Source organism: Neofelis nebulosa, chromosome 5 (genome assembly GCF_028018385.1).
Source record: "Neofelis nebulosa isolate mNeoNeb1 chromosome 5, mNeoNeb1.pri, whole genome shotgun sequence".
Lineage (NCBI taxonomy): Eukaryota > Metazoa > Chordata > Mammalia > Carnivora > Felidae > Neofelis > Neofelis nebulosa.
The window spans coordinates 18,659,114-18,686,715 of record NC_080786.1 but is presented as its reverse complement, the minus strand read 5'-3'; the positions used below and the strand labels follow the sequence as shown (position 1 = coordinate 18,686,715).

Here is a 27,602-nt window from a genome sequence, read left to right as displayed (position 1 = left end):
TCGGCTCAGGTCACGATATCACAGTTCATGAGTTCGAGCCCTGCTTAGGATTCTGTCTCCCAATTGCTCTGCCCCTCTCCTCCTTGCTCTCTATCTCCCTCTCAAAATAAATAAAAGTAAACCTTAAAAAATGCATTTGTGAGGTTTTTAAGTAGTGAAAATGAAGGATGGGATTAATGGGGGGGGGGGAGGGGGAGCCAACATAAACATTATACGATCCCCAGCACAGCTATTAACAGAATAATTTTCACAGACAATGTGTCTCGGGGTATACAGGTTGGCATTACAGGGCTCCCCAGATCGTATAAAATCAGCCACTAGACTTCTCTGATGGAGGAGTTATGCTCACCTTCCTATCACTGTTCTAATACCAGAAATGAGCAATAAGAAACCATAATGGGTCCAAAGGGGCCATTATAATTGATTGGATAGTCCAAGATATTCTCAAATTTTAAAAGGAGGTGTCATTATGAATTTATCATCCTAAAACTTATCTTGACAAGAGTAAAAAGAATGATCTCTTAAAGCTGATCATCAAAAACAGGAGAGTTTGTGAAATGTTGGGTTCTTCCCAGTCAGTCTCTATTTAAAGTGCAATTTCTTTTGGGGGGCACCTGGGTGGCTCAGCTGGTTAAGTGTCCAACTTCGGCTCAGGTCATGGTCTTGCGGTTTGTGAGTTCAAGCCCCGTGTCGGGCTCTGTGCTTCCGATTCTGTGTCTCCCCCTCTCTCTCCCCCTACCCTGTTCACGCTCTGTCTCTTAACAATAAATAAACATTAAAAAAAAATTTTTTTTAAAGTGCAATTTCTTTGGGTGTTTGCTCCTCCTCAATCCCCTATCTGCCCTCCTTTCTGGTGAGATTCCTTTCTTGCTTCCCAGAACATTCTAAGAACTGTCTGAAGTCACAGTCTTTGAGGAGATGCTGTGTCATGGCAGCATTTGTGGGTTTTAAATGGGGATGGTTCTTGCCTGCAGGTGGTTTACAGTCTAGCAATGTCCCTCAGGAGGAGGCTAACTCACCTGCTTCCAGAGTGGCTTTACAAGGCCACTCTCAGCTTCTCCCCAAATGTAATGAATTAGGATCTTTGGGGGTGGGGCCTGGAAATCTGCAGACTTTTAACAAGATTCTCCTGGTGATTTTTTTTTTTTTTTTAAGTAGGCTTCATGTCCAGTGTGGAACCCAACACAAGGCTTAAACTCATGACCCTGAGATCAAGACCCGAGCTGAAATCAAAAGTCAGGGGCCAACCGACTGAGCCATCCAGGCACCCCCCACCAAGGTGTTTCTTTTCTGCTTAGTGAAGTTTGACAAATACTGATGTAGGGGCTTGACTGAAGTAATGAAGGGTCATTCCAGAGGCATAACCATCAACACACTTGCAGGTCATGAAATACCTTCCCTCCTTCTTCTTGATCATGTAGCCTGACACATGCCATTCATGAAATTGAGCTATGCAGTTAATAAGTATAAAGATGTAAAAGAAACCGTCAGGCCAAACTTGTTGCATTGTCATCGAAGTTACACTTTTTTTTTTTTAAAGTAAGCTAAACTGAAACACGGCACATCTATTATGTTGAATTTTACATGAAATAATGGATTTTCAATTCTTTTTTGAAGTCGAGAAAAGTCATCTCTCAAATCTTTGAATGTTCTGAACCCTGGCATTTAATCTTTATACCCTGTAACCTGTCTCGAAGTCCAGTTGAAACCTGAAAAAACAATGCCAGATGTTCTCCGGTATACTCACTTATGATATTTGTCCCTCCTTAAAATAAGCCAAGAAACTTGAGGCACACGAGGCAGAATCAGATCTCAGCAATTACACAGCCTTGTTTGTGGAGCAAATGAAAAAAATCATTACATGTTTTATTGCACCTCAGAATCTATTTACAACTGCCTAGTCATTCTGAGTTTAGATTTTTCTTTGAAATGAAAAGCCCTGTAATAAAAAATAATAGAGAGGGATACTATATTGGAAAACTAGTAATGGAACTGTAAAAAAGAAAAATAAATTATACCATTGCTGTTCTTTAAGATTCACTCAATAGTCACTAAAAAACAAAATGTAGGATCCAGCCAATGCTCTAGACACTCAACAACAAGCAGTGAATGAAACCAAACAGGCATGTTTGTTCTTATGGAGTTTTTATTCTGGTTGGGAAGGAGACAAATAAATAAATATAGAGAGCATCTTGTGGTGAGAGATGCTGTGAAGACGATTAAGGCAGGGCTAGAAGGTACAAAGTGGGAGAAGGTTTTGGGGGTTTTTTTCACAGGGAGAGGGTATAACTAATTTAGATGCAGTCAAGGGAGGCCAAAGTGATGTTTAAGCAGAAACCTGAAGAGAGGGAATAAGACAAGCAGCTAGACAAGGAGCAGGGCGGGGAGGCTGGAGGTGGGAGCATGTGGATATGTTCTGGCAGAGAGAACAGCAAGAGCAAAGGCCCTGAGGCAGAAGTGTGCTGGGTACATTTAAGGAACAGCTAGGAGGCCAGTGTGGCCAGAGTAGAGGAAGCGAGGGGAAAAGTAACATGGGATGAAATCAGAAAGGTGACTGGGAATGTCAGCTCATATAGGACCTTGTGGATTTATTTTGATTCAGATTTTGATCAGAGCTGGAAAGCCATTGGAGGGTTTGAAGCAGAGAAGTGACCTGATGTGATTTTTGATTTGTAGATGCAGAATGCTAAGAGGTCACAGGTGGAAGCAGAGAGGCTAATTAGGAGGTCACAGCAGGAATCCAGGTGAGAGGTGAGGACAGTTGACTGGGAAGGTAGCTGTGAAGGTGGTGAGAAGTGCTTCCTCTTGGTTGCCAACAGAAGAGCTGACTGGGAAAAGATTTCTCTGTAAACACATGACCTGGAGCAAGCCCATGTTTACCGAGCCCCCTTCTGGTCAGGTGTGCCCTCTGCCCTGTCCGATTTAGCTCTTCACTAGTCCTTCCAAGAGAAGTCTCTGGGTGGTGAGAATCATGCTCATTCCCAGCCATTCTTGCCAAGGGAAACAAGGTCACCTCCAAAGACCTTTCACTGGGAAGATTCCATTGACCCTTCTACTCTCTATTCCTTGGGCTTGTAAAGGCAAAATCTCCTTGAGAAAAGAGCCTTGATGAAGACATGATATTTGAATATATGAAAGGACAGAGAACTCAGACAGCTGATTTACCTAGAATATTATTGACTGTGGCAAACTGTAGGAAAACTCTTTCCTAAAATCCCAGCGTCAGCATATTTGCAAAGGCTGTTAAATGAAACAGGTAGTCCTCCCAGGGATGCTTGTTTTAGCGAATACATCCCCTGGGGCACCTGGGTGGCTCAGTCTGTTAAGCATTTGACTCTTGATTCTGGCTCAGGTCATGATCCCACGGTTTGTGAGTTTGAGCCCTACTCTGTGCTCTGTGCTGGCAAAGCGAAGCCTGCTTGAGATTCTCTCTCTTCCTCTCTCTGCCCCTTCCCCCCTCTCTGAATGAATGAATGAATGAATGAATAAATAAATAAATGCAAAAAAAAATACACCCTCTGAAGACTGCTGTAAAGAAATAATCTCATGGTAGAACCTGAAGCATAGAGAGGACATGTTTGGGGCCAAGGTGGGAGTGAAAGGAGATATTCGATTTATATTATTAGGCAGCCGTCCATCTTCTCCGCTGATTCATTTATTCATTCGTTAACTCATTAATTGATCCATTCATTCATCCATCAGATTTACTGGATACCTACTATGTGCCAGGCATAGTTCTGAGCACCGGGGTACAGAGACTTAAAAAAAAAAAAAAGCAAAACAAAACCAGATAATTCCAACTGTGAAGGAGTTTGCACAGCTGGGATGTCACCTGTTATTCTGTGTCCCAGCATGGATGTGCGTCCTCTGCAGGGCCCCAAAGCCACTGAACCCTGGCAGTCTCCTTCATCTGTCTTCACCCCCCCAACAAGGCTTTCTCTCCAACACACGGGTCTACCACTGAAATCAGCTTCAGTGCACAAGGCACAGTGCACAGTGCACAGTGTGAAGCTTCCGCTTCACAGGGCAGTTTTAATCTTAATTCTTAAGTTCCAGTGGAAGGAATCAAAACTAGATGGAAAGAACTTTCTGATCCAGAGACTGAGCCCTGGAAAGCAGCTTGTGTATTCGCTGGTTTAAAGTATTTTAAACAGGCCCACCATGTAAATATGAAGAGAAAAAATTCAGAATGCAAATACATACAGATAGAATGATCCCTATTTGGTAAAAAAAAAAAAAAAAAAAAAGTATATTTATACATACACACACATGTGAAGAGAAAATACGGAAAGGAAACACAACTGAATGTTTCTTGGGTTACCTCAGGATAGTGGATTCACAGGAGAATTTTTGTGTTTCCTTTACCTTTTCTTCATTTCCCAAATTTCCCATACTGAGTATTATTATTCAAAAGGAACTTTTTGTAAATTAGTTTTTAATTATTGCTACCGCTTATGGAGTGTCGTTTACTCAAACTTCAAAAAGCCTCTAGAGACCTTTGTAAAGCGGCTGGTAAAGTTCCTTGAATGCTCAGCGATGTTCTTCAGCCCATCTTCATTTTACTGATGAGCAACTGAGCCTCAGGAAGGTAAACATCAGGTCCCGGGAGGCTCAGAATGAGAACGCACGCTCGGGGCAGCAATATCAGTGGTAAATCCTGAGCAGGACTAGAATGCATGCACCCATCACCCTTGCTAAGGTGCAGATTAGCACACGTGCCTGGTGCTGCTGGTCCACAGACCACACAGGAGGAGGCAGGGTCTGGAGTCCGAGGCCTGTGTTAGGTTCCTGGCTCTATGACTGATTAGCTGGGAGGTGCCTTACCTCTCAGTGTCTCCGTTTCCTCGTCTGTCAGTGAGTCACGAATGCTAGCGTCTACTTTGACAGGTGGTTATGAAAGTAAAATGAAAAGATGTTATCTGTGGAGCATTTAGCACGGTGCCTGGTCCACACGAGTGCTGAGTAAATGTTAGACATTTTTCACAAACCCAGTCCTCGTTCCCCGAGTTACACCACCCTTACTTAGTCTTCAATATCCGCTAGCCTTACTGGAATCTATCAATGCCTCTCTTATTCCAACTGCCCCAAGCACAGTCTCAACTCACCCACACATAGATGTAAATATTGTCTAAGGGGCCTCTGTTTGCAAGAAGGCCCAAGAAAATACTAGGTCTTTCTTTGCTACAGAAATTTGCACTTTTTTTTAAAAGGTAAGGGATCTTTGGTTGAAATGTTTGCTTGGGGGCTGAGTATTAAAATTTATGTTCCTGAACCCACCAAAATAATTTTCTGTGAAAATTTCAGTTTTAAAAATTAGTGCAAAGAACCTTGAAGGAAGAAAAGGGGGGGGGGTCGGTTTGTTTGTTTCACAGATACTTCAAACGGTTTCCTCTTAACACAGATGGAAGGAGAGGGTGGTGACAGGGAGCAAAGAGCAAAGGGGGAGGAGAGAGTAGGGGGAAGTAAAGAAGACCCACGAAAGAAGCCCTGTTCCACTGACGCACTTTCTGCCTCATTACGTTAATTCTCTGAGATCCCCCAGCGTCAGAGGAGCAGAGCTTCCTAGGCGAATGCTGATTGTCTCACTTGCTCAGGTAAAGATCAACAAAGAGGAAGAGACTAATTAGGATGGATCAGAGACCAGTCACCTGAATTTTGTTTTCCTCTTCTTTGCCCCCATAAAGGATGGATGAGGAGGGAGAGGTGGGACACTGCCTCCTGATGGTTACTGAAACGTGCCCACCTGGCCACGTGCTCAAGCCCAGCTCTTTTGTAAGTGATGACTGTCTCCAGGGTGACTGAATGGCTTAATTCTATTATCTGGCTGTTGGCTGTCAGTCTAGACAGAGTCTTGGCCAAAGCGTGGCAATGGCTGCGATGGAGATAAAGAAGAGCAAGGAGATTCCAAAGGTTTCCGGGGGCTTCCAGGGGCCTTTTCTTGGATTCCCTGAGGGTGTGCTGTGGCTGCTGGCCTTCCTTGCTCCATAGGTCCACCCATGGGAGCCTGGCTTCATGAAAGTCCTTCTCTGGCTATAGTTTGTTTTGTTCTGGTGGGGGGCATCAGGGACCCCTGAATTCTTTCCACAACACCACCCTTCTCGTACAGCACATTTAGGTCCCCCCACCGACTAGATGAACACAATAAATAGCAGGGGCCAATAAATGCCCCATGATGACAGCACCAGAAAGCACTGTACAGTTCACAGAGCCCCACCCCATGTGACCTTGTTTGATCCTTAGGACAACCCGTGAGGTATGACTTAAGAGCATCATTTTATAATTGAGAAAACAAGGATCAAAGATTAGGTGACTGGACCCAATCCCACAGAATGTGAAGTGTTGACTAATAGTGAGGCAACCAAGTACGAAATCGGAAGTAAATAATATATATCTAACACAGAATACATAAATGTTCCCCAACTGAACGGTGAAGTTTGGTGAGATTTACCTTCTGGTCAAGCTGAGGCTATTTTGGGCAAACAGCTTACTATTTATGCACCTCTGTGTACTTTTCCATCTGTGACTGGTTTGACAGCTGTTTGTTCATTCACTCATTCATTCATTTATTCATTCAACAAATATTTATTGATTGGCTGCTGGGTGAAACCCCAGAGGATGGGAAAGAAGACGCACTGACCACCAGAGCTTTGAAGGGGAGGCAGAAAGGGGAGGGATGCCAGAGCGGCTGTGAGAGTCTTTGAGAAGAATGTCCACAGGCTGTTCAGGAGGGTGGGGAGGAGAGCCTTCCCCCCGCCCTCCCCCCACCGGGGAGTGGTGAGAATCTTCTTCTGCTGCTGGTGAGGAAATGTGACTCTGGGTCCCCGCTTCGAAAGCTGCGTTTTGCGATCCCGTTTCTCTTGTTGGATTGTTCGAGGTTCGGCGCAAAGCATTCTACTCGGTTACGAGTTTGCACGTTCTTAGGGTTTGAAATTCAGCTGAGGAAAATTGCAGTCATTATTTCTTGTCATCTAGTGATAGCTGGGGAGGTTGGGCTCTGGAGTCAGTCCTGAGTTTAAATTCTGGCTCGGCCACCTAACATCTGTGTAACTGCTCACAGTTACTTACCTCTTTGTAAGACTACATTTTCTCATCTGTAAGTAGGTGATAATAAATGCAGCTACCTTAAAGAGCTGTTGCAGATATTAAATGGAATCATGCAAGTAAAGCGCTTAAGACATAGTAAGCAATCCATACATTTTTCCCCCCCAAAAGATCATCTTTAGGAACTTTGGAGTGGAAATAGGTTATGTGAGATTTTTGAGAGGTCATCTTTTTCTTTTTAAAATTTTTAAAATATTTATTTATTTCTGAGACAGAGAGAGACAGAGCGTGAGCAGGGGAGGGGCAGAGAGAGAGGGAGACACAGAATCGGAAGCAGGCTCCAGGCTCTGAGCTGTCAGCACAGAGCCCGACTCCGGGCTCCAACTCACAGACCGTGAGATCGTGACCTGAGCTGAAGTCGGACGCTCAACGGACTGAGCCACCCGGGTGCCCTGAAATCATCTTTTTCTTTTTAGTACCATCCAGGTATGTTAAAAGACAATTATACCTTTTTGATTTTTTGATATAGTTACCTTACCACTGTTTGCTATAATTTTGGTGTCCCTCCCCCACATTGGGTTCATGTATATATTTTTAAATCTATTTCAAAGATCTTACTGGCTTTTATGTAAATATAATAAATATTTCCAGGGTGAAAATTATTGCAGCTACCAAATAACATTTTGTATCTCTGGGGTGCCTGACTGGCTCAGTCAGAGGAGTGTGTGACTCTTGATGTCGGCGTTGTGGGTTTGAGCCCCATGTTGGGTGTAGAGATTAGTAAAAATAAACAAACTTTAAAAAAAATAAACATTTTGTTATATCTGATATTTGAAGCAGAATGGAAAGGCAGGGGAAAAACCTCCTAGTGACTTGAGTGGCAAAGATGTTTTGAGGAGTACACTCAGTTTACATAGCTATCTTTATTGTGTGCAGACATAAAACATGATGGGTCTCGTGTTGAGCGTTCTGGGGGTTAGAAGGCTGTTTGCCAAATGTGATTTCACACCTTGGAGAGGACAGATGCTCATCTGAAAGGTTTCACTCAGAGGACTCACTGATGGCCGTGCCTCTTAAAGGTAGCCTTAATCATAGCCTTTAAAAAAGAAATCATATGGTCATTATGTTTGGGTATGTTTGGGTATGTTTGGGTATATTTGGGACCAACTAACTCTCTTGATTCAAAAACGCTGAGAAAACCAAAACATTTCTTTTCTTTTCTTTTTTTCTTTTTCTTTTCTTTTTTTTTTTTTACAGAAACAGCAGAACAGATCCTTCCGGAAGCTACATGGTCTGTTAATATTGTTTTAGGACCAAGTAAGTGAAGCTATTTGGAAATCAATATTTAAACATTCTTATGAAGTGAGCCATATGTCAAGTAAAATGGGACAAAACGAGTAGAATCGTAAAAAAGAAAATACAGAATATCTGTTTATGGTGTTACTTCATATGTCTATTTCCCTCTAGGCAAAGTTTTTTATTATTGTTGATGTGATTCCTTTTATTCTGTTGTCAGTACCACCAGAGCAGGTAAGTAATAAATGATTCTGATTGTTGTTTTATATCCATATTGTACATCTTCCCCTGTAAATGCCTATTCATTTCGTGGATATGAAAGTGACAGAATAACATCAGTGAAAGTCTGAAAAAAGAAAAAGAAAAAAACAAAACCAGAAAACATCCTCTCAGTCTCCTAACACAACGACTGGTATTTCTGTGTTGATACTTCTGTGTAGTACTCACGGTGATTTCCTGCCCAGGCTCTGCGGTCAGGGGGGTGGAGCTTGCGTCCCTCCTCCTCCTCCTCGTAACAGTGGTTTGACCTGTGCCAAATCGCTTCACTCTCTGTGCTCAGTCTCCTCACCTGCACAATAGAAATGCTAATAATAATGCCTACCTCTTGTGGTTAGCATGAGGATTAACCGGAACAGTAAATGGAAAACTCTTGCATGGGGCTTGACATAGTGATTGCTCAATAAATGGTAGTTATTCGTGCTGTTACCATTATTTTCTCCTGTGGTCCTTACCATAACCCTGTGAAGTTAGAGAGTCAGTATTGGTGTTATCTCTCATAAGAGAACTGAGGATCTGAGAGGGTAAATGACATTCACAGTTCTGGTCCAGTGGTGTTTTTTAAGACAAACGTGAAATGGTACATGTTTCTGCTTCTCAAGAGATTCCTTTTAAGGGACGAGTTCACTGCCTCCTGATGTGATGCAACGGGAGGTACAGTGTCACCTGTGACTTCCTTGACTATCTTGCCAAAAAGGTTTAACTGGAATGAATCACATCTTTCTATGACACCTCAAACTTACCGGGCATACAAACGGTAGAGGGGTTATATTAAATGGTACTATGAAGAAAAACAGTCAAGCAAATGCATAATGTGGAACATTCTACAATACAAACTGGCATGTCTTTTCAATGACTCAATGAAAATGCCACAAGGAATAAAAAGGGAAAAGAGGTGAAACAGTTGGGGGATTGTTCTAAATTAAAAAAAGACAAAGCAGGGGTGCCCGGGTGGCTCAGTCAGTTAAGCCTCTGACTTCAGCTCAGGTCATGATCTCATGGTCCATGAGTTCGAGCCCCGCATGGGTCTCTCTGCTCTCAGCACAGAGCCTGGTTCAGATCCTCTGTACTCCTCCTCTTTCTCTGCCCCTCCCCTGCTTGCATGTTTTCTCTCTCTCTTTCTCAAAAATAAATAAACATTAAAAAAATGAAATGCGGGGCGCCTGGGTGGCACAGTCGGTTAAGCGTCCGACTTCAGCCAGGTCACGATCTCGCGGTGTGTGAGTTCGAGCCCCGCGTCAGGCTCTGGGCTGATGGCTCGGAGCCTGGAGCCTGTTTCCGATTCTGTGTCTCCCTCTCTCTGCACCTCCCCCGTTCATGCTCTGTCTCTCTCTGTCCCAAAAATAAATAAACGTTGAAAAAAAAAAATTTTTAAATAAAAAAAAAAAAAAAAAAAATGAAATGAAATCTATAAAAATAAAATAAAATAAATAAATAAAAGAGACAGAAGAAACGAAAGCACTTTAATGGTCTTTAGTAGAATACTGATTTGAACCTAAAAGGAAATTAGAGGATTGAATATGTATGGAATATTTAGACAATAGCGGGGAACTATTGCTAGTTTTGTCAGGTGTGATAGTGGTATATAGTTATTTTTTGAAGAAGCAAGTTGAAGGATTTAGGGGCAAATTGTCTTGCTGTCTGTCATTGTAAATGATATAGCAAAAAAAAAAAAAAAGATAAAGTAAATATGACAAATATTATCAATTCTTGAATGTGAGTGATATGGTGGGTATATGGGGATCTTTGCACTATTCTTTCTCTTTTTATGAATGTTTGAAATTTTTCCTAATAAAAAGTAAACAAATAAAACAAAAGGAGACTTTTTAGAAAGCAGAAGCTGTAGGGGCACCTGAGAGGCTCAGTCAGTTGAGCTTCCACCTCTTGATTTGGGCTCAGGTCATGATCTCACGGTTTGTGGGTTCCAGCCCCATGGTGGGCTCCGTGCTGACAGCATGGAGTCTGCTTGGGATTCTTTCCCTCTGTCTCTCTGCCTCTTCTCAGCCCCTCTCCCACACACACTCTCTCTCTCTTTCTCAACATAAAGAACTAAACGTAAAAAAAAAAAAAAAAAAAAAAAGCAGAAGTATTAAAGTATTAAAGTTGTTCTGGAGTGCCTGGCTGGCTCAGTGGATAGAGCATGTAACTCTTGGCTTGTGGTGGTGACTTCAAGCCCCACATCAGGGGTGGAGTTAAACAAACAAACAAACAATCAAAGTTGTTTCAGAGACAGCACAGTACCACATCCAAATGTCCTCTCAGGGACAGTAACATATGGCACAGCTTTGCCTTCACATCTTACACAACTGGGAATTTCATGTATGTTTCATAAGGAAACAGCCAAAAATCCTCTATTAAAAACAAAACAAAACAAAACAAAACAAAACAAAACAAAACCACCTTACACTCGTAAGGAAATCCTTGCTAGCCATTCCTATAGAGGGCCAAACCTGAATTATCTAGTTTGGGCCCTATATAACATTTAGATGTGCAATAAATAAACAATGGGATGCCTTCAATAATAGTGTGTTTATAATATAAACACACTGGAGCTGTATGCAGATTTTCTTTTTAAGAAGAGGATGGTTGGTGATTTGGGGAAAGATCAATCCATACACAGGGACAGAGCTAAGAAAAACCTATAGAATTGGAATTCCATATTCTGGGCTCTGGGCTTTCTAAGTCACTCATTTGCAAATGAGACAGTTTGAGGAGAGTAAATGTATTCACCTCCAAGTTCATAAAATCTGTATTTTATTTTCAAACCAAGTTCAAAGGAATATCACAAGTTTTCATTTCATTCTCTAGCAGTTTCTAAAAATAACATCTTAAATATATACCTCTTAGACCAACCCACTAACCCAAGGATTTATTTTAAGCTAAGACACAACTGGAACTAAATAAACTCTAAATATTGGAATGTAAAACTCCTAATCTCCCCACCTATATTGCTCAAGGACACAGTGGTGCCAAGGAGTGACCCAGAGCTGTGCATAAGTGGCAATATTCGAGGGTTTCTGACTATAAATCTTTATGTAATTATATGAAAAAATTGTTTTCATAGACAAGTTATGGCTCTCAATCCCTGAATATAATAAAAATTTAGATCTCTAAGAAAAGGACAAATATCCCCTCAAATCGTGCAGTTCTAAATCTTGCCCCTAGAATGGACTTAAAAACCTGAGCCGATGTTGCAGAAAATGACTTTTTCAAACAAGAAGTGATTGCGATAGTTTTATTCCTTCTGGGAGTCCAGTGTGCAAATCTTATAGGGGAAAATAATCATGTTAAGGAGCCTAAACATTTTCACCAACATTTTCCACACTTGCCCACACTGTGGTTGACAGATTTCCCAGAGAGGTTCTTCGTGTTTTAAACTTCTTTGGAAATCCCAACCTGTCCACAGCCAGTTTTCTTTTAGATCTCTTCATTTAACACTTTTAAGAGGTTGGACTAACCATCCATCTAAAGAGAAAGGGAATTCCGTGTAATAGACACAAATCCTCTGAAACGACCCTTCACCTGACAGTTTTCCAAACAATTTAAGTGAAAGTGTCACATACTTGGGCCATTCTGACTCACTCATTTAGAGAGCAACATTTCTGTGCAAAACCCAGATGTTTTCTGACTTACTTGTTTGTTCATGCTCTTTCGGAGGCTCTTGCCACGGTAACGATCAATCAACAGGTGGTTACTCAGCTCCAAGAGCTTGGCATTGGGCTGGAGCTGGAATAGAGCAAGGGTCCTCCCCTCCCTTTGCTTACGGTTTCTTAACTGAAAGAAAACAATACAAAATAGTATATAACTGAGGTTTATCTGCATCTACTCTTCTAGTTTATTTATTTATTTTTTCTTCTAGTTTATTAACTCTGGAACAGCCAAAGAAAGTCTGCAGTCGCTGAATTGAGCCTCGAAAAATACATTAGATTCAACTGATGATAGCTACCATTTATTGGGCACTTGGGCCATGCCAGGCACCTGGACTAAGCATTTTACAGACATTTCTCACTTAACCTTCAAAAGATCCTATGAAGTGAGCTTTATTATTTCAGTTTTACATATGCAACAACAAAGGTTCAGCAGATTGAGGAACTTTCCAGAGGTCATGCTAGTAAGTGGCAGTGCAGGTATAGAAACAGGTCTGTTCAATCTCTTAACTGCCCTGAACCATGCTCGTCCCTTAGATGGGGAAGTAGGGAAGAATGAAGCAGTGGGAAAACGGGGCAAGGATGTTCTCCAACTTTCAGCCCAGGTTGGGAGACAACCTGTGGGAAGCCAGTGCTGATGGGTGTAACCTCAGCCACAAAGCCAAAGTGGTCATGCCCCACCATTTTCCTGTTTTTCCTCTTCACCAAGATCTAAAAAGACTTCTCAAGGTGAGTAAAGTCAGGGATAAAGAAGGGGATATAGGAATCTCCACTTCTATTCTTACAATCACACTGGGCAAATATCTGTCACCATTGCACTGTAAGATTCAGGATTGCTTTCAATTCAGTGAGTAATTTAGGAAGCAAGAGGGGTGTGTGTGTGTGTGTGTGTGTGTGTGTGTGTGTGTGTGTGTTTGAGTAGTAAATCTGGGTCCAGTCTAATATACAATGTGGAATGGATATCAAAGATTCTGACACAGCCCAGAGCCATAGAAAGCAGTGCTGTGTAGACAGAACATGAGCATGCTTGCCTTCATAGGCGTTACCTCTGGCTTCTGTGGCCTCTGTCAGTTGCTCCATGTTTGAGCGGTAGACATGTAGATTCTATAAGTTTCCACAGTCCACTTGGATTCTTCCAAGGAAAAGGGCTTCGTTCTGCTGCTAATTAGTTGCCTGATTTCCAAAAACTCATCTCGCATCTCTGGTGTTCAGTTGCCTCATCTGTCAATAGAACAGGGCACATCTCATGATCTCAGAGCTCTTCCAGTTTGGAATTCTGTAACTCTGATGTCAACACTGTATTCCTGTCCGCCCTTGGGGCCTGGGAGTCACTTTAGGCCTCGCCCTCGGGTCACTTCCCCTGGGAACAGCCACACAGACTCCACATGCCCCAGTAGACCGCTGGGTAGTGTAATCATACATATGTGAATGATGGAACATCACAGGAGGTGGGAAAAGGGAAAATAGTACTGTTAGAGACAAGGATGGTTTTCTTCCCATACCTCAGTTAATCTTTTATTGTGTGTCTACTAAGTGCTAAGCATTGTACTACATAGTTCTAAGCAGACATAGTTTCTGCTATCACGGGACTTACATTCACAGAGTTTTAAACAGTGATTAATTAAAGTAAGCTCAGAGAATTAGGAATTTGGAGCTGCTTCCTTACGCCTGTACTCTTCAATAGCTTCCTCCTGGTTTCCCTGACTCCTTTCTCTCCTTTCTGGCTTTTCTATCAAACTAATCTTCTTAAAATACCCCTTAGGCTAAAATGTCTCTAATGTCTTTCCCTGGTACCTTTTTATCCTGTAATGAAATCCAGGCTTCTTAGCTCCCCATGAAGCCCCTCTGCAAAGTCAAGGTACCCACTTTTCATTCTTCTGTCATCCAATCAACTTTTCTGAGTCCTTCAACCAAACTAGCTTATTTGTGGGCTCCCCAATCACTTCTTGGGGTTTTCTGCTTCCCCATATATTTTTGTTCTTTTAAAGATTTAGTGGGTAGGCGTGCCTGGGTGGCTCAGTCAGTTAAGCATCCAGCTTCAGCTCAGGTCATGAGTTCGCCATTCATGAGTTCGAGCCCCGCGTCAGGCTCTGTGCTGACAGCTCAGAGCCTGGAGCCTGCTTCTGATTCTGTGTCTCCCTCTCTCTCTCTGCCCCTCTCCCGCTCACACTCTGTCTCTTTCTTTCAAAAATAAATAAATATTTAAAAAAATTTTTAAAGATTTAGTGGTTAGATTTAAAATGTACTTGGGGCGCCTGGGTGGCTCAGTTGGTTAAACATCCGACTTCAGCTCAGGTCACGATCTCACGGTCCGTGAGTTCGAGCCCCGCGTTGGGCTCTGGGCTGATGGCTCAGAGCCTGGAGCCTGCTTCTGATTCTGTGTCTCCCTCTCTCTCTGACCCTCCCCCATTCATGCTCTGTCTCTCTCTGTCTCAAAAATAAATAAACGTTAAAAAAAATTTTTTTAAATGTACTAAAGTAATGCACACTTATTTTAAGAAATAAAACAATACAGATATGAAATGCATTAGTAATTTCTTCATCCCCCTCCATTTCATTCCCTCTGACAGAAGCACATTATTGTTTCTCTAAATTTAAAGAAAATCATACAAGTAATAAAGAAAACATCCATACACCCTTTACCCAGATTCACTAATTTGTAACATTTTGGCACATTGGTTCTGTTCCCTCCCTCCCTCTCTCTCTCCACCTCCACCCCAGCACACATTGTTAATTTTTTTCTGAGTTATTTAAATAGTTTACACACATCATGCCTCTTTACCCCTTAATGTCCCAGTGTGTGTTTCCTAAAAACAAAAATATCCTCAGTATAATTATCAGTTTCAGGAAATTTAACGTTGATACAACACTTTTATCTAACTTCCATACTCTATTTTTTTCAATGGATTCAATTCTGTCTTTTACAAATTTTTTTGCCCCATCCTGTACAGAATCTGGTCTAGGATCACATATTACATTTAGCTCTCATGCTTCTTTAGTCTCCTTTAATCTGGAATCTTGTTTTTCTTTGTCCTTCATGCCAGTGACATTTCTGAAGAATGAAGTCCAGTTTCATTATTTTATAAGTTTTTAATAATAAAATATTTTCTACTCTATGATTTATATATATATTTATATTTTAATAATAAAGTATTTGGAGTCTGGTGTTTTCTCTCTCTTTTTATTTTTATTATTTTTTTAAAGTTTATTTATTTTTGAGACAGAGAGAGAGCATGGGTGCAACAGAGGGAGGGGGAGGGGCATCGAGAGGGGGACAGAGGATCCATGGAGGGCTGGGACTCACAAACCCTAAGATCAGGACATGAGCCAAAGTCTGACCTGGCTTAACCAACTGAACCACCCAGGGGCCCCTCCCTCTAACTTTTTAAATGTCATTTCCATCCCTGTGAATGCCTCTTTATCCACCCAAGTCCTACTTGTCCTTCAAGGCTTAGTTATAATCCCTTTTCCCCTGGCCCTTGCTGGAGGCCAGAGAGTACCTCTTAGACTTCTTTACATCTGCCAAGACACCCAGCACTGTGCTTAGTACACACAGGGCAATTAATAAATATTTGTTGATTAATTGATTTGTGGCTGACACATGAGTACTGTCCTCTGCAAAGACAGAACTTTTCATGTAGGCTTAGCAAGTCAAGATTGGTATCTTTGCTGCCTCTTGCTTCTGGGGTTTTGCAATTATTGAGGTAAGTTTTGGATTCAAAACTGGATCCTTGGCTATAGATTTGGCTACACCATGGAACTGCGGGGGAAATGATGTTTAAAAAGTTTCTCAATAGATAATTAACAGCATGAAATAAAAGTAATTTTCCCTACTATTTCATTCCTCCCAAATTTTAGTAAACTGAAAAAGTGGTAAGTTAAAAAATGTTTTTAATGGTTATTTATTTTTGAGAGAGAGAGAGAGAGAGAGAGCGCGTGCGCACGCGTCAGGGAGGGGCAGAGAGAGAGGAGGAGACACAGAATCCAAAGCAGGCTCCAGGCTCTGAGCTGTCAGCACAGAGCCCGATGAGGGACTCAAACCCACGAACTGTGAGATCATGACCTGAGCCGAAGTCGGATGCTTAACCGACTGAGCCATCCAGGTGCCCCATGAAAAAGTGATAAGTTTTGAAAAAGGTTTCATAGATCAATGAACCAAAACTGGTTGAATTGCAATCCAGTATATTTCAATATAGTCTGTCCTTATGGTATCAATGTATAGGAGGTTGAAGAAGGCTGGTTTATTTAGAGAATAGGCTGTACAGAGGAGATAATAAATTATAAATTGAGAGAATGCTTTCCTACTAAGCGCTATCTATTTGCCAACATCATACAAATCTTTTTGCCCTTGCCTGAGAAAGCACTAGACTCTTATCAAGTCTTGGTAAATTTTGAAAATCACATGGTTGTTCAATGCCTCCATGTGGTAGAAAAAAATAATTTAGCTCTTTCCAGCTTCCTGTGATAGCAACCTTTAAGACCAGTAAAGTCTAACAATGCTTAGGGTCCTTCAAAGGGATCAGTGTTTTTTTAAAAAAAGACCTACAGAAAAATGGCCCAAATTGAAGATAAAAGACCCAGATCTCATTAGGCTTCATGGAATTGACCCTTCTTTTTGAACCTTCCTTATCTTTCTGTATAAGAAATGGTATTTTTCAGGCAAAGGAGCATCATAAAAGAAAACAAGTGGCCTGAAATCTGCAGTGAGTCCATCTTTTCAGAAAGTCTTTATAGAAATTCTTTTTAAATTCCAAACATAAGATTTTTTTTTCTTTTGACAGAAAAAGGAAATCCTTTCTATCCAGCCACAAGGTAAGTTGAAAACCCCTTATTAACAAGTGTTAATTTGTTTGACGATTCTTTAGATATGAAATTGGCCAAAGAGAATGGTCAGCTTTATGAAAGACTTGAAGTTCAATTTAAGCAACAAGCCAAAAATAGGAGTGCTCAAAAGTTAGACAGGGTCTCTTTCTTTTGAATCAATGATATCATTTCACCTACTAGGGATCAGTCAGCACCTTGATCTTCAAGTGCTTCTACTTAAAAGTACTTAATACTCTAAAGATGGCTTGAAGAAGAGAGTTGGATTATTCTGAGAATCAGGAATAGGCATTAGTAAAAACTGAAGCCTACTTTCTCAAAGCTCGGGGATATCACGGTGTTGCACCACTTGGGCTTCGGTAACTGGATGCATCTTTTAAATGTAAATTGAGCATTCCTATCAAAGCATCCAATGTATATGTATGCATTTGCTTGTGTTAGCATAGCCAACCATAGAGCTGGGGGGGGGGGAGGGCAGAGGGATATTTTCCAGGTGTACCTTTAGATTTCTTTAGAACATTATAGCATGAGAATGTATTACCTGTTTAAGATGCATCCATAAATATGAAATAAACAAACAAGAAGGATTTTTCTGAGAATGGGGAGATGGGAACTTTGGTGGTGGTCATTATTTGGCTTAAGTAAATGTTATAAAAGCAGTGATTCTTTAACTTGTTCCCTTTTTTTCACTTTCCCGATTGTCTTGATTGTTAATATGGTCTTGAAAATATTATCTGACTTTTTTTAAGATTTTATTTTTAAGTAATCTGTACTCCCAACGTGGGGCTTAAACCTACAACCCTGAGATCAGGAGTCACACACTCCACCGACTGAGCCAGCCAGGTGCCCATAGAGTTCTTTTATATTTAATACATATATTGTATATTAACATATATATTAATATATAATGTATACATTATATTTAATACATATGTTAATATATACTGTAATGTTTGTTTAAAATTTTTTTAATGTTTGTTTAAAATTTTTGAAAGAGAGAATGAGAGACAGAGCACAAGTAGGGGAGGGGCAGAGAAAGAGAGGGAGACACAGAATCCAAAGCAGGCTCCAGGCTCTGAGCTTTCAGCACAGAGCCCAACGGGAGGCTAGAACTCCCGAACCGGTGAGGTCATGACCTGAGACAAAGTTGGATGCTTAACCAACTGAGCCACCCAGGTGCCCCAATACACATTTTTTAACTGAGGCTTCCCCCTCTACCACCGCCCCTCCCCCCCCCGCCCCCAAATTGCCAAAACTGACAAAATCATCTGCAGTCAGCATGAGCCATAAACCACAATTTTGCCACCGACTTGCTGCATGACCTTGAACAAGACCTACAGGCTTTGTCTTAATTTCTTCACCTAGAACATGAGGAATTTGAACTTGATTATATCTTAGGCCCCTTCTAGTAAACAAAATTCTATTATTCCTTGACTCTTTCTTTCTCTTAGGAGGTTTTTTATATTTGTCATCAATTCTAAGTCCTAAAGACTCAATGTCCTAACAAATTCCTGAGAATTAGTATCAGGGTGGGATTATTAATAATTTACTTTGCATAACAGCTAACAAACCATCCTTATTTTAAATACACATTGTTTTTTCTAACAACTCTGCCAGTGGGTACAGCACAGGTAGTCTTTCTCTTTATAGATGATGTAACTGAGGCTCACAGAGGTCAATTTAACTCTTTAGGCCTTGTAGTTAATATGTAAAACTGGAAGGTTGCAAATGAACTTTTAGTTTTTTTATGATTCAGACAACTGTATATTTCAAATGAGCTGATGTAATGATTAGTCTTTGAGAGCAGTGAATTCTTTTCTAAACATTTTGGGGTTTTTAATTCCCCCTCAGTAGGTCATTCTCAAACCATAAAGCACTAGCCAGGGTTAGAGATAAGGACTAGTAACACAAAAGAGGGCTAGTATCCCTCTACGACTGGTGGTTGGGAAAACACTTACAGAGAAGGAGCCCTTCAATTACATGATTTATTTCCCCAGGGTCCAACCCAAGCATCAACAGTGAAACACCAACTATCGTTTTCAGGTTTTTTGGTTTTTTTCTTTAAATATTATTATATTTAGTATCCAAGTATATGATATATGCAAACAAAAAATAAAGAAAAAATTCACCCACTGTCCTAGCCATATCAATGAATCAAACATTTTATTTTCCTGTCTTCACTGCCAGCTCTCTTCTTTAAAAAAAATTTTTTTTAATGTTTATTTTTGAGAAAGACAGAGACACAGCACAAGCGGGGAAGGAGCAAGAGAGAGAGGGAGACACAGAATTGGAAACAGGCTCCAGGCTCTGAGCTGTCAGCACAGAGCCCAATGAGGGGCTCGAACTCACAAACCCTGAGATCATGACCTGAGCCAAAGCCGGACACTCAACTGACTGAGCCACCCAGGCGCCCCTCTCTTTTTTATACATATATATTTTTTTACTGGTTGTACTCATAGTGTGTACATGGATTTTAAAGTATCAGAAACTCAAATTTTTGTAAGAGGAAGTCTCAATTTTAATAACTGTTTTTAGATTATTTCCTTCATCCCAACTCAGTTGGGATGAAAATTTCACATTTGCTTATTGTTTTCCTCTGAATTTATGTATTTTTCATCAGAAGCACAAAATATATACAACCTGGTTTTAGAAAGATTTTTTTGGTTGCTGTTTTCAAATAACATAGAACAGGGAATGTCATTTCAAAAACTATATATATTCTACCAGGACTCCTTAAACCAAACACATGTGTGGGGATCTTTCAAAATTTCTATGTATTTGAGTGACTGAGGGATAGCTCTGTCTGAAGGTAGGAGGCTAGAGGCTGAAATGATGACTTACAGATTTTTCCCACATTTTGGACTTCTTGATTCTATGACAATTCCTGGTAGATACAGGTTTCCTGGTAAGGGTTAAGAAGCATGCACATATTACTTTATGAATCATGATAAAGTTGGAGTTTTAAAGTTGAGGACTAGAAAGGCTTTAGGTGGGTGGTAAGAAGGCTTGTTTTCCAGGTTAGTGGATATGCCCTAAGCTTTATCACCTTGTTGTGTTTCCCTGTGGTAACTGAAGTCACTGTTGCCATGATAAAGGACGGCAATTTGAATGAGATCATTTAGAATGGCTCCTGGAAATCTGACATGGTGGTCTCCTTAATGTACCAGACCTTATATGTGTGGCATTGTATATACATCTTCAGTTTCCTTCAACTGAAATGACAGTGAGAAACGAATCATAATTTGAGGGGTTAATCTTTTTTTTTTTTTTTTTTTGGAGGGGTGGCTTAATCTTAAAAAAATTAATCTTGGTAAAAATACTAAGCAGGAATAGTTAAGAATTACTGATTGCTTATTCTAAAGATACAAAGATTAGCTGAATAGCATTTGTATTGTTGAAGCAGGTACTGGAGTTCCAAAACTTTTGATTTAAAATTTCCAAAAAATGAAACTTTCTATTTGAAGTAAGCTGACACCAAAAATTCTAAATCCAGTTTAATTCAGTAGTAAAGGGTTTATTCCCAGTGATTTCTCACATTTGTAAGCCTGTTACACGTTGGTTTTACCTGTCATGAATCCTTTCTATCACTTTTATAAAACACCACCACTTTTTATAAAAAGTGACCAGAAGAATATAAAATTGTAAAATTGCACGTGCCTGAGCAGAAAACTCCTACTTTTGAGATTTTTTTCACAGGCGTGCCTAAACCGACCTGTGCTCTTAGCAGGTAAATTGCCAGAGGGAGAAGCCAGTGTCAGCTCAAAGGAAAACCCTGTTGTGGGATTTCTTTTTCCCCCTTAAACCGATCACTTTTTAGGGGGCGTTTCCACTGCATTCTCTAGTCCAAAGTCCTTCCCACCAAATTACTACTTTCCCCACCAATTTGTCACCCCCCCCCTTTCCCAAAGCCCTTATTGGAAAGAACTTCCTCTCGTGGCCACCCTATTCCATACAGTTCCCAGCGCCCCCCATCTCGGAACGGCTTCCCCTCTCCAACCCAGGATCCAGGTCCCCAAGCCACTTGAGAGAAAATTCCCACCTCTCGCCCCCTTCCTTGGCGTCCCGAGGCGGCGGCGGTGTGGGGGAGTGGGTGGGGAGGGGCAGGGTTTCCCGGGGTCCCCTGTGTCCTCCTCGCGCCCCCCCGGAGGTGTGCAGGGGGAGGGGAGCGCGGGTGGGTGGGACCGGGCCGGGTGGGGGAGGGGTAAGGGCGAGGAGGAGGAGGAGGAGAAGGAGGAGGAGGAGGAGTGTGTGCGAGCGTGTGTGGCTGGGGGAAGCCATTGCCTGTTTAATAGTTGCTGTTGCTGCACTTCCGCTTCTCTCCCAGCGAGAGAGAGACACGAGTGGCCAGGCCCAGCCGCAGCCGCAGCAGCAGCCGCCGCGGCGGCACGGAGGAGCCAGACACAAAGAGAGGTACGGGGATCCCCCCCGCCTCCCGCCGCCCCCCGGCCGCGTCGCCGGGCCTCGGGGACACCCCTCGCCGCCTCCCCGGACCCGCTCCGCCCGGACCGCCGGGCACGGGGCTGAGGGGGGGCGGAGAGGGGCCGAGGAGCCCCAGGGGTCCGGGGCCCGCCCGCGGGGGATGGGTAGGGACCCCGGGCCGCGTGGGGTGCGGGGGCCGCCCGCGTCGGGGGTGGGGGGGGGCATTGTGGCTCGAACTGTCAGCGCTGCCCTGGGAGCCCCCCACTGGCCGCTGAGGGGGCCGGGAGCGGGGGAGGGGGAGGCGGGGGAGCCCCGTTTTCCCCAGGGGCGGGGGCCCGCGGGGATTAACCCCTCCGGGGCGGAAGGGCCCATTGTTATTCCTCCGCTGTGGAGGCCGAGCCCCCCCCTCGCACCCTCGCCCCACCCCCACCAGGGGTGGCAGTCGGGCGTGTGCTCGGGACCCCCGCCCCAGCCCCTCAGCCCGAGCCGGGCGGCCGAGACACCGGCCTTCGGGGAGAGGCGTCGGGGCGCGGCGCCGGGGGGCCTCGGGCCTCGTCGTCCCTGCCCCCCCGCCGGCCTCTCCCTTCCCCCACCGGGCACCCGCTCCCCGCCTCCGTCCCCCCGTTTCGGCTTCCTCTCTTACTCTTCTCCGCCCCTCCTCTCTTCCCGATCTCGCCGAACTCCACTCCTGGCCCCCGCTGTCTCGCTTTGGCCACCCGCCCTCCGCGACCCCCGAAAAGCCGACAGAAACAGCCCCGAGGCCGGCACACCGCCGGGACCTTCCCTCCTTGCCCCGCCGAGGCTCTCCGCGCCCCCGCCCTGCCCTCCTCCGGCTGCTCGGCATCTCCCCTCCCAGCCCCGAGGGGAGCCCCGGGGGGCGCGGGAGGGGCCGCTCGCCTTGCTCCGGACCGTTTTCCCACCGCGTCCCCCACTTGGGGCCAAAAATAAACAAGCCGCGTCCGATTTGCAAAAGCCTTAATGGGCCTGTAGACTTTGAGAAACGAGTGGAGGGCGGTGGGCAGCCGGGTGCACCCCTGGCCGAAGCCCTCCTGACAGCACCCGATTTCCTTATTTATACTGACTGCATGGTTTGTGTGTTTCTGTTTTGTTTCCCTCCCCTTGCAGGGGCTGTTTGCGGGGTGGGGTGGGGGGTTCGCTATGTCGGATGACGATTCGAGGGCCAGCACCAGCTCCTCCTCATCTTCGTCCTCTAACCAGCAAACCGAGAAAGAAACAAACACCCCCAAGAAGAAGGAGAGTAAAGTCAGCATGAGCAAAAACTCCAAACTCCTCTCTACCAGCGCCAAGAGGTACCGTACTCCACCCCCATCCCCCTAGGCTTCCTATTTTCCGAACTGCCTCTTGCTGCAATTGGTCTGTCTCCCAATGAGGGGTCGCTTGAATGCTCCTCATGGTTTGTGTGTTCTTAAAAATGAAAAAAGGGTCTTGGAAGTTTTAATTATTTTACTCTATTGCTTCTGTTTGTTTTTTTTTTTTTTCTTTTAATCGTTGTCCACGTGCAGCTGTTGTGGCTTGCCTCTCCCATTTCTGGCTGAAGTTTGTAAGAATCCTTGTTACTTTTATTAGTGACCCCCAAATCTGATTTCAGATTACTTGTCCTGTTAATCACTAGCTTGTGACCCTTGTCAAGGCTGTCATCCTACTTAATTACTAATACTTGCCCGGACGATTCTATCAAAATGAATTCTATTACCATCTTGTCTCCTCACCTGTTGCACGTATGATCTTTTTTTGAGTAGAGCTTTCTTCACAAACTGCATAAGGAATAAATAATTCCTATTAATGGAGTAAAAAATTTAATAGGTGGAGACAGATGTTTTCAGATGGAATTTAAAGAGGTTCTTCTGATTGGGAGAGTTGAGGCAATAAATGATGTAAAATGGGTATTCTAGGTTATTTGGGGGATTTTTTTTTCTCTTCTAAAACTTCCAATTTGCCAGATTTTAGGGAGACTCATTTTTTTCCATGCTATTTCCTCTCTTATGCTGTAAAAATCTTTGGTTCTTTTTCCAAGCTGAAGTCAACCAGTGACTCTTCTTTACTCTTTTCCTCTTATGTCTCTAGAAGAAGCTACTTTTTTACCTCGAGCATCCTTCAATAATATTCTCTGATCCCCATGACCCTTAAAATAATCTATAGCATATTCCTGGGAACCCGTGTGCCCTTTCATAAATCCTGCTGCTCTCAGGTGGACAGTCATTAAACTTTAAAGTGGCAAACCAGAAAGATAGTAAGGAATACAAATGGTGGGTTAAATAGGGGTATCTTTCTTAAATGAATGTAAAATAAAATGGAATATGAGTCTTTAGATGTCTCCACTGAGTAGTGAGCCTATGGAACTCAGAGTTTGAAAGTTTGCTCTTTCTCCCAGAAATCTGAAAAGTTGGTGAAGTGCTTTGGTGACCTAATCATGGGGGGGAGGGTGAAAGAGTGATTTTAGCTTAAATAGTGTAGAGGTCTAGGGTTAAATGGCAAAATTGCCTTAGCAGGATTGTTCTTATTTTCAGAGTGGTGGTTTGAGTGCAGGTCAGCTTCCCAGGAGTTCTAACTGGCCCTCATTGATGAGCCCGTGCTGGTTCTCCCAGAACCTGTCATCTACCCTGCCCACTTTAGATGGGGCTTTCCTTAATCTCCCCAACTTCCTACCCCTTTCCACCCCCATCTGCAGTAGCTGTGCTCCCTGATCCATGCTGGAGCAGCTTTTGACCTGACCTAAGGCAGGATATTTGCTTTAGGTCATTAGTATTTTTTGTGCACCAGGATATCCCTGGCACACATGAATATATTTGGGGGTAAAAGCACAGGTGTCAGATAAAAAATAGCCTCCTTTGTGTCAGCAGATTACTGAGGTGTATTTTTCATTAGACACAACTTGTCCATTTATTCTAAGTAAGTTAAGTTTTTTGGAATTGCCTGGGAAAGAGATAGTAGGTGTTAAAAAAAAAAAAAAAGGTGAAAAGCTACAAAGGGTTATTTTACCTGTAAAGTTAACATCAATTTTAGCTCCCTGGACATCTTGCTGAAGGAGTGTTAAAGCAGAGCTAAGATTAATAGTACAGGCAAAAAATGGAGAGGAACAGTGTATCCAGGAAAAAATAAGGGGGAAATTAATGTTAGTAGGACCCTGTAGAAGCTGCTCTGTGAAATACATTGACTTGGAAGGTGAGTGTTGCCTGTGGACTTGGAAGGGGCACTATAGCAGGAGATAGAATAAAAAAGAAGCCTGAATTGGCAGACGTAAAGTTACTTAACTACATATTTGATGGAAAGTGGTTTCGTTTCTAGTCCACAGGTAGAGGAAATGCCCCCACTGAGAGTGGTCTGGACAAGAATTATTCTGTGGAACATATATGAGTTACTTCACAAATCTTGTGCCAGTAATTCTGGAAATGGTGCAAATGTTTGTTGCGGGGGTGAATTGGTAAAGCTGTTGGTATTATGCTTTTTAGGTATTAAAGAAGTAACTATTCAGTAAATATTTTATGGTAGAGTTGGTATTGACAAGGAGAAGTGAGGTCAGTAAGTATTTTTATACAAGTTGTGCTCAGGTGGAGGTTATTTTTGCCTATATACCTAGGTCTTAACATACAGTCATTTCAATAGACGCAGATAAAGAATCAGGAAACTGGAATTTCAAAGTTTTAGTCTAACATACAACGAGTCAAACAGTAGGGGTGTTTGGGAAGGTCTCAGAACTGAAATGCTTACTGGTAGCAAAAGAATTTAGCAGGACGCAGATAAGTAGATGTCCCTAAAGACAGTGAGCAAACAGCTTCCTAAAACTGACCAGATTTGTAGGGGACAGGAAATGTCCTCCAATAGGAAGGTTTAAAGAACTTCCCCAATCACCACCCTTAATTTCTCTTTACTTACACTTGGAAAAAACACTACCTTCTAAAACCTATTCTCCATTGCATCTAGCCAGCTCAGAAAACCTTTGGAAAGAGAAAAGTTATTCATTGCGATTTCTGATCGCCTTTAGAATGTGTGTTTAGTTTTTTATTACTGTGCTGCCTCCGTGTGATTCTTAAGTTGTAACATAGCCCTTTAGGGTTTTACGTGATAGGAGCAAGAAAGGTTATAAAAATAGAAGGCACCATTTAGTAGATGGAAGACACTTAAAGGCCTCAAACTTTGTCGTATTAATTGATGCTCTAAGCACCTAGGTAAGCAGAAGACAAAGGCCAGGGCTTGGTGTGAACTGCCTGGTGGCGTCGGCCTAGGAGTGGGGGATGGGGCTCTTTGTGAAGTCGTGGGTTGGTGAGGAGATAGAAGGGGGGGGGGGGCGGAGGGGTCCCGGGTTCCGTGTCCGTGGTGGGATGGAGAAGGAAGAGAAGGAAGGGGACAGACCTAAGGAAAATTAGAGGATGTCCGGGAAAAAGCAGGTCCGGAAAGGGGGAGCCGAGAGACCGAGCGGTGTGCGGGACAGAGGCCGGGTGCACCTGTGCGGGCCGGCTGCTGGTGTCTGGCCTAGCTGGAGGGGTCGGCGGGGGTGTTAGCGCCCTAGGCTGCGCGCGCGGCGTCGGGGCTGGAGATCCCGGGACGCGGTGGAGGCGAGCCAGGGAGTCGCGGAGAGCCCCGGCGCGGGCTCTCCCCACCCCTGGCCCGCAACTTCACCCGCTGGGCTGGGGTGCGCCGCCCGAGTCGTCGGGCGCGCGGGGACTAGGGGCGGGAAGCCCGGGGGGCGGCGGCCCGGGGCGGCCCAGCGGAGAGGGCGGCCTTGTGGCGCACGGCCTGCGCCGCGCCGGCACCCCGCGACGCGGGGCAGGTCAGTCAGGGCCCGAGGGGCCTCGCGGGGAGCGGCCATGTTGGCTTCGTCACTGAGAACGCGGGGCGGCCTGGCGGGGGCGCCCTGCCAGGGCGGGCCGGAGGGCGCTCGAGGTGCCTGGGTGACCCGGGCAGAGACCGGGGAGGGGGGGGGGCGGGGGGAGACGGGCGGGCGGGGGCGAGCCCTTCCCACCCGCGCGGCGGCTTGCGTTTGTCGGTCCAGGGGAGAAGACATGCAGCGCAGAAGTGAATGTGTCCCGGCACATTCTAATGCAACTTAGAAAACGAGTCGGCGAGTGAGAAGCTTTACAATTATTTCCTAAATGGAAAACCCCGAGAAAAATAACTGCTTTAGTGTGCGAGGCAAGACTGGAACCGAAACATTTTAGATGATCACAAGAGACCCCGGACCGCCAGCTCACTGCGGTGGGAAAAAAGTTTTTTCTAAACTACGGACCTGAAGCTTTTGATGTGTACTTTCCTCCTCCCTCGGTAGAACCCAGTTATCATGGCAGGCAGTTAGAACACAACCCAGTTATCTGCCAGACCTGTGCATGACCAGTGGGAGGCTACCAACGCCTTCATGTTTCTTGTGTTTCTCTCTCACTTCCCTGACTCCAGGATTCAGAAGGAACTGGCAGACATCACTTTAGACCCTCCACCTAACTGCAGGTGAGCTTCCTTTCACATTTTTTTCTTTTTAAAATTCTTCTAATCTTTATCTTGGGAGTTTTCTTTTTGTTATTAAAAATTTCTGCTTTTATTTTTTGGTTAATGCTTATTTTGGTGCTACCATCAAGTAACCGCTGAAATTGATTAACCTGAGAGTAATGTTTTGATGAGTCTCTGACAGTTTCAGGGCTATGCTGAAGAGAAGTAATGGATTTATCTGGCGTGAACGCTTTTACATATATAAAACAGAACTGTAAAATGAATTTAAAGATGTACTTTTGCCTAATGGTGGATTTTGGATATGTCATTAAGGATGATGTAAAACCTTTTTAGATACTCAGGTACATTTTGTTTTAGAAAATTGCTTTGTTGTCGCAATCTGTTATTCAAGCTCTCTATTAAGCTAATATAGCATAGAGTTAAATCTCACAGTGGATCCCCAAACTTATTTCATTGTATATACAAATTTTGTGTTGGACTTTGGCAGACCAGGAAATAATTTGCGGCTTTGATTAAAAAGGTTTTTTAAAAAATTTGATAGATTTAACTCTTTGGTAGGGGTGTTTTTTCTCAAAATTGCTTCAGACTGTATACATATGTGTGTTTCAGTTTGGAAACAATTTGATACCAGCTTTTCAGAGC

At 43.4% G+C, this 27,602-nt stretch overlaps 1 protein-coding gene and 2 long non-coding RNA genes across 5 annotated transcripts in view; 2 read left to right on the top strand and 1 right to left on the bottom strand.

Moving 5' to 3' along the window:
- The first annotated feature begins 5,687 nt into the window (after positions 1 to 5,687).
- On the top strand, positions 5,688 to 17,088 carry LOC131511752 (uncharacterized). Its single transcript, XR_009261711.1, has 3 exons — positions 5,688 to 5,772; positions 8,299 to 8,358; positions 17,042 to 17,088. It is a non-coding gene; the product is annotated as an uncharacterized LOC131511752 (long non-coding RNA).
- On the bottom strand, positions 6,573 to 21,202 carry LOC131511751 (uncharacterized). 2 transcript variants are annotated; one of them, XR_009261709.1, is made up of 5 exons: positions 21,121 to 21,202; positions 13,307 to 13,481; positions 12,247 to 12,387; positions 8,785 to 8,905; positions 6,573 to 6,935 (listed from the first exon to the last, which is right to left on the bottom strand). It is a non-coding gene; the product is annotated as an uncharacterized LOC131511751 (long non-coding RNA). The 2 variants fall into 2 exon arrangements; XR_009261710.1 differs by lacking the exon at positions 6,573 to 6,935 and adding an exon at positions 8,292 to 8,683.
- A 106-nt stretch (positions 21,203 to 21,308) lies between these two features.
- UBE2E1 (ubiquitin conjugating enzyme E2 E1) overlaps positions 21,309 to 27,602 on the top strand; it is an 82,289-nt gene continuing 75,995 nt past the window's right edge. Inside the window, exons 1-3 of one of the 2 annotated variants that reach the window (XM_058729753.1) lie at positions 21,314 to 21,491; positions 22,626 to 22,810; positions 26,910 to 26,960. In XM_058729753.1, the coding sequence (XP_058585736.1) occupies positions 22,659 to 22,810; positions 26,910 to 26,960 (203 nt within the window). In that variant the 5' untranslated portion in view covers positions 21,314 to 21,491; positions 22,626 to 22,658. Of the gene's footprint in view, positions 21,492 to 22,625; positions 22,811 to 26,909; positions 26,961 to 27,602 lie in introns of both variants that reach the window. The other variant, XM_058729754.1, reaches the window with a different exon arrangement.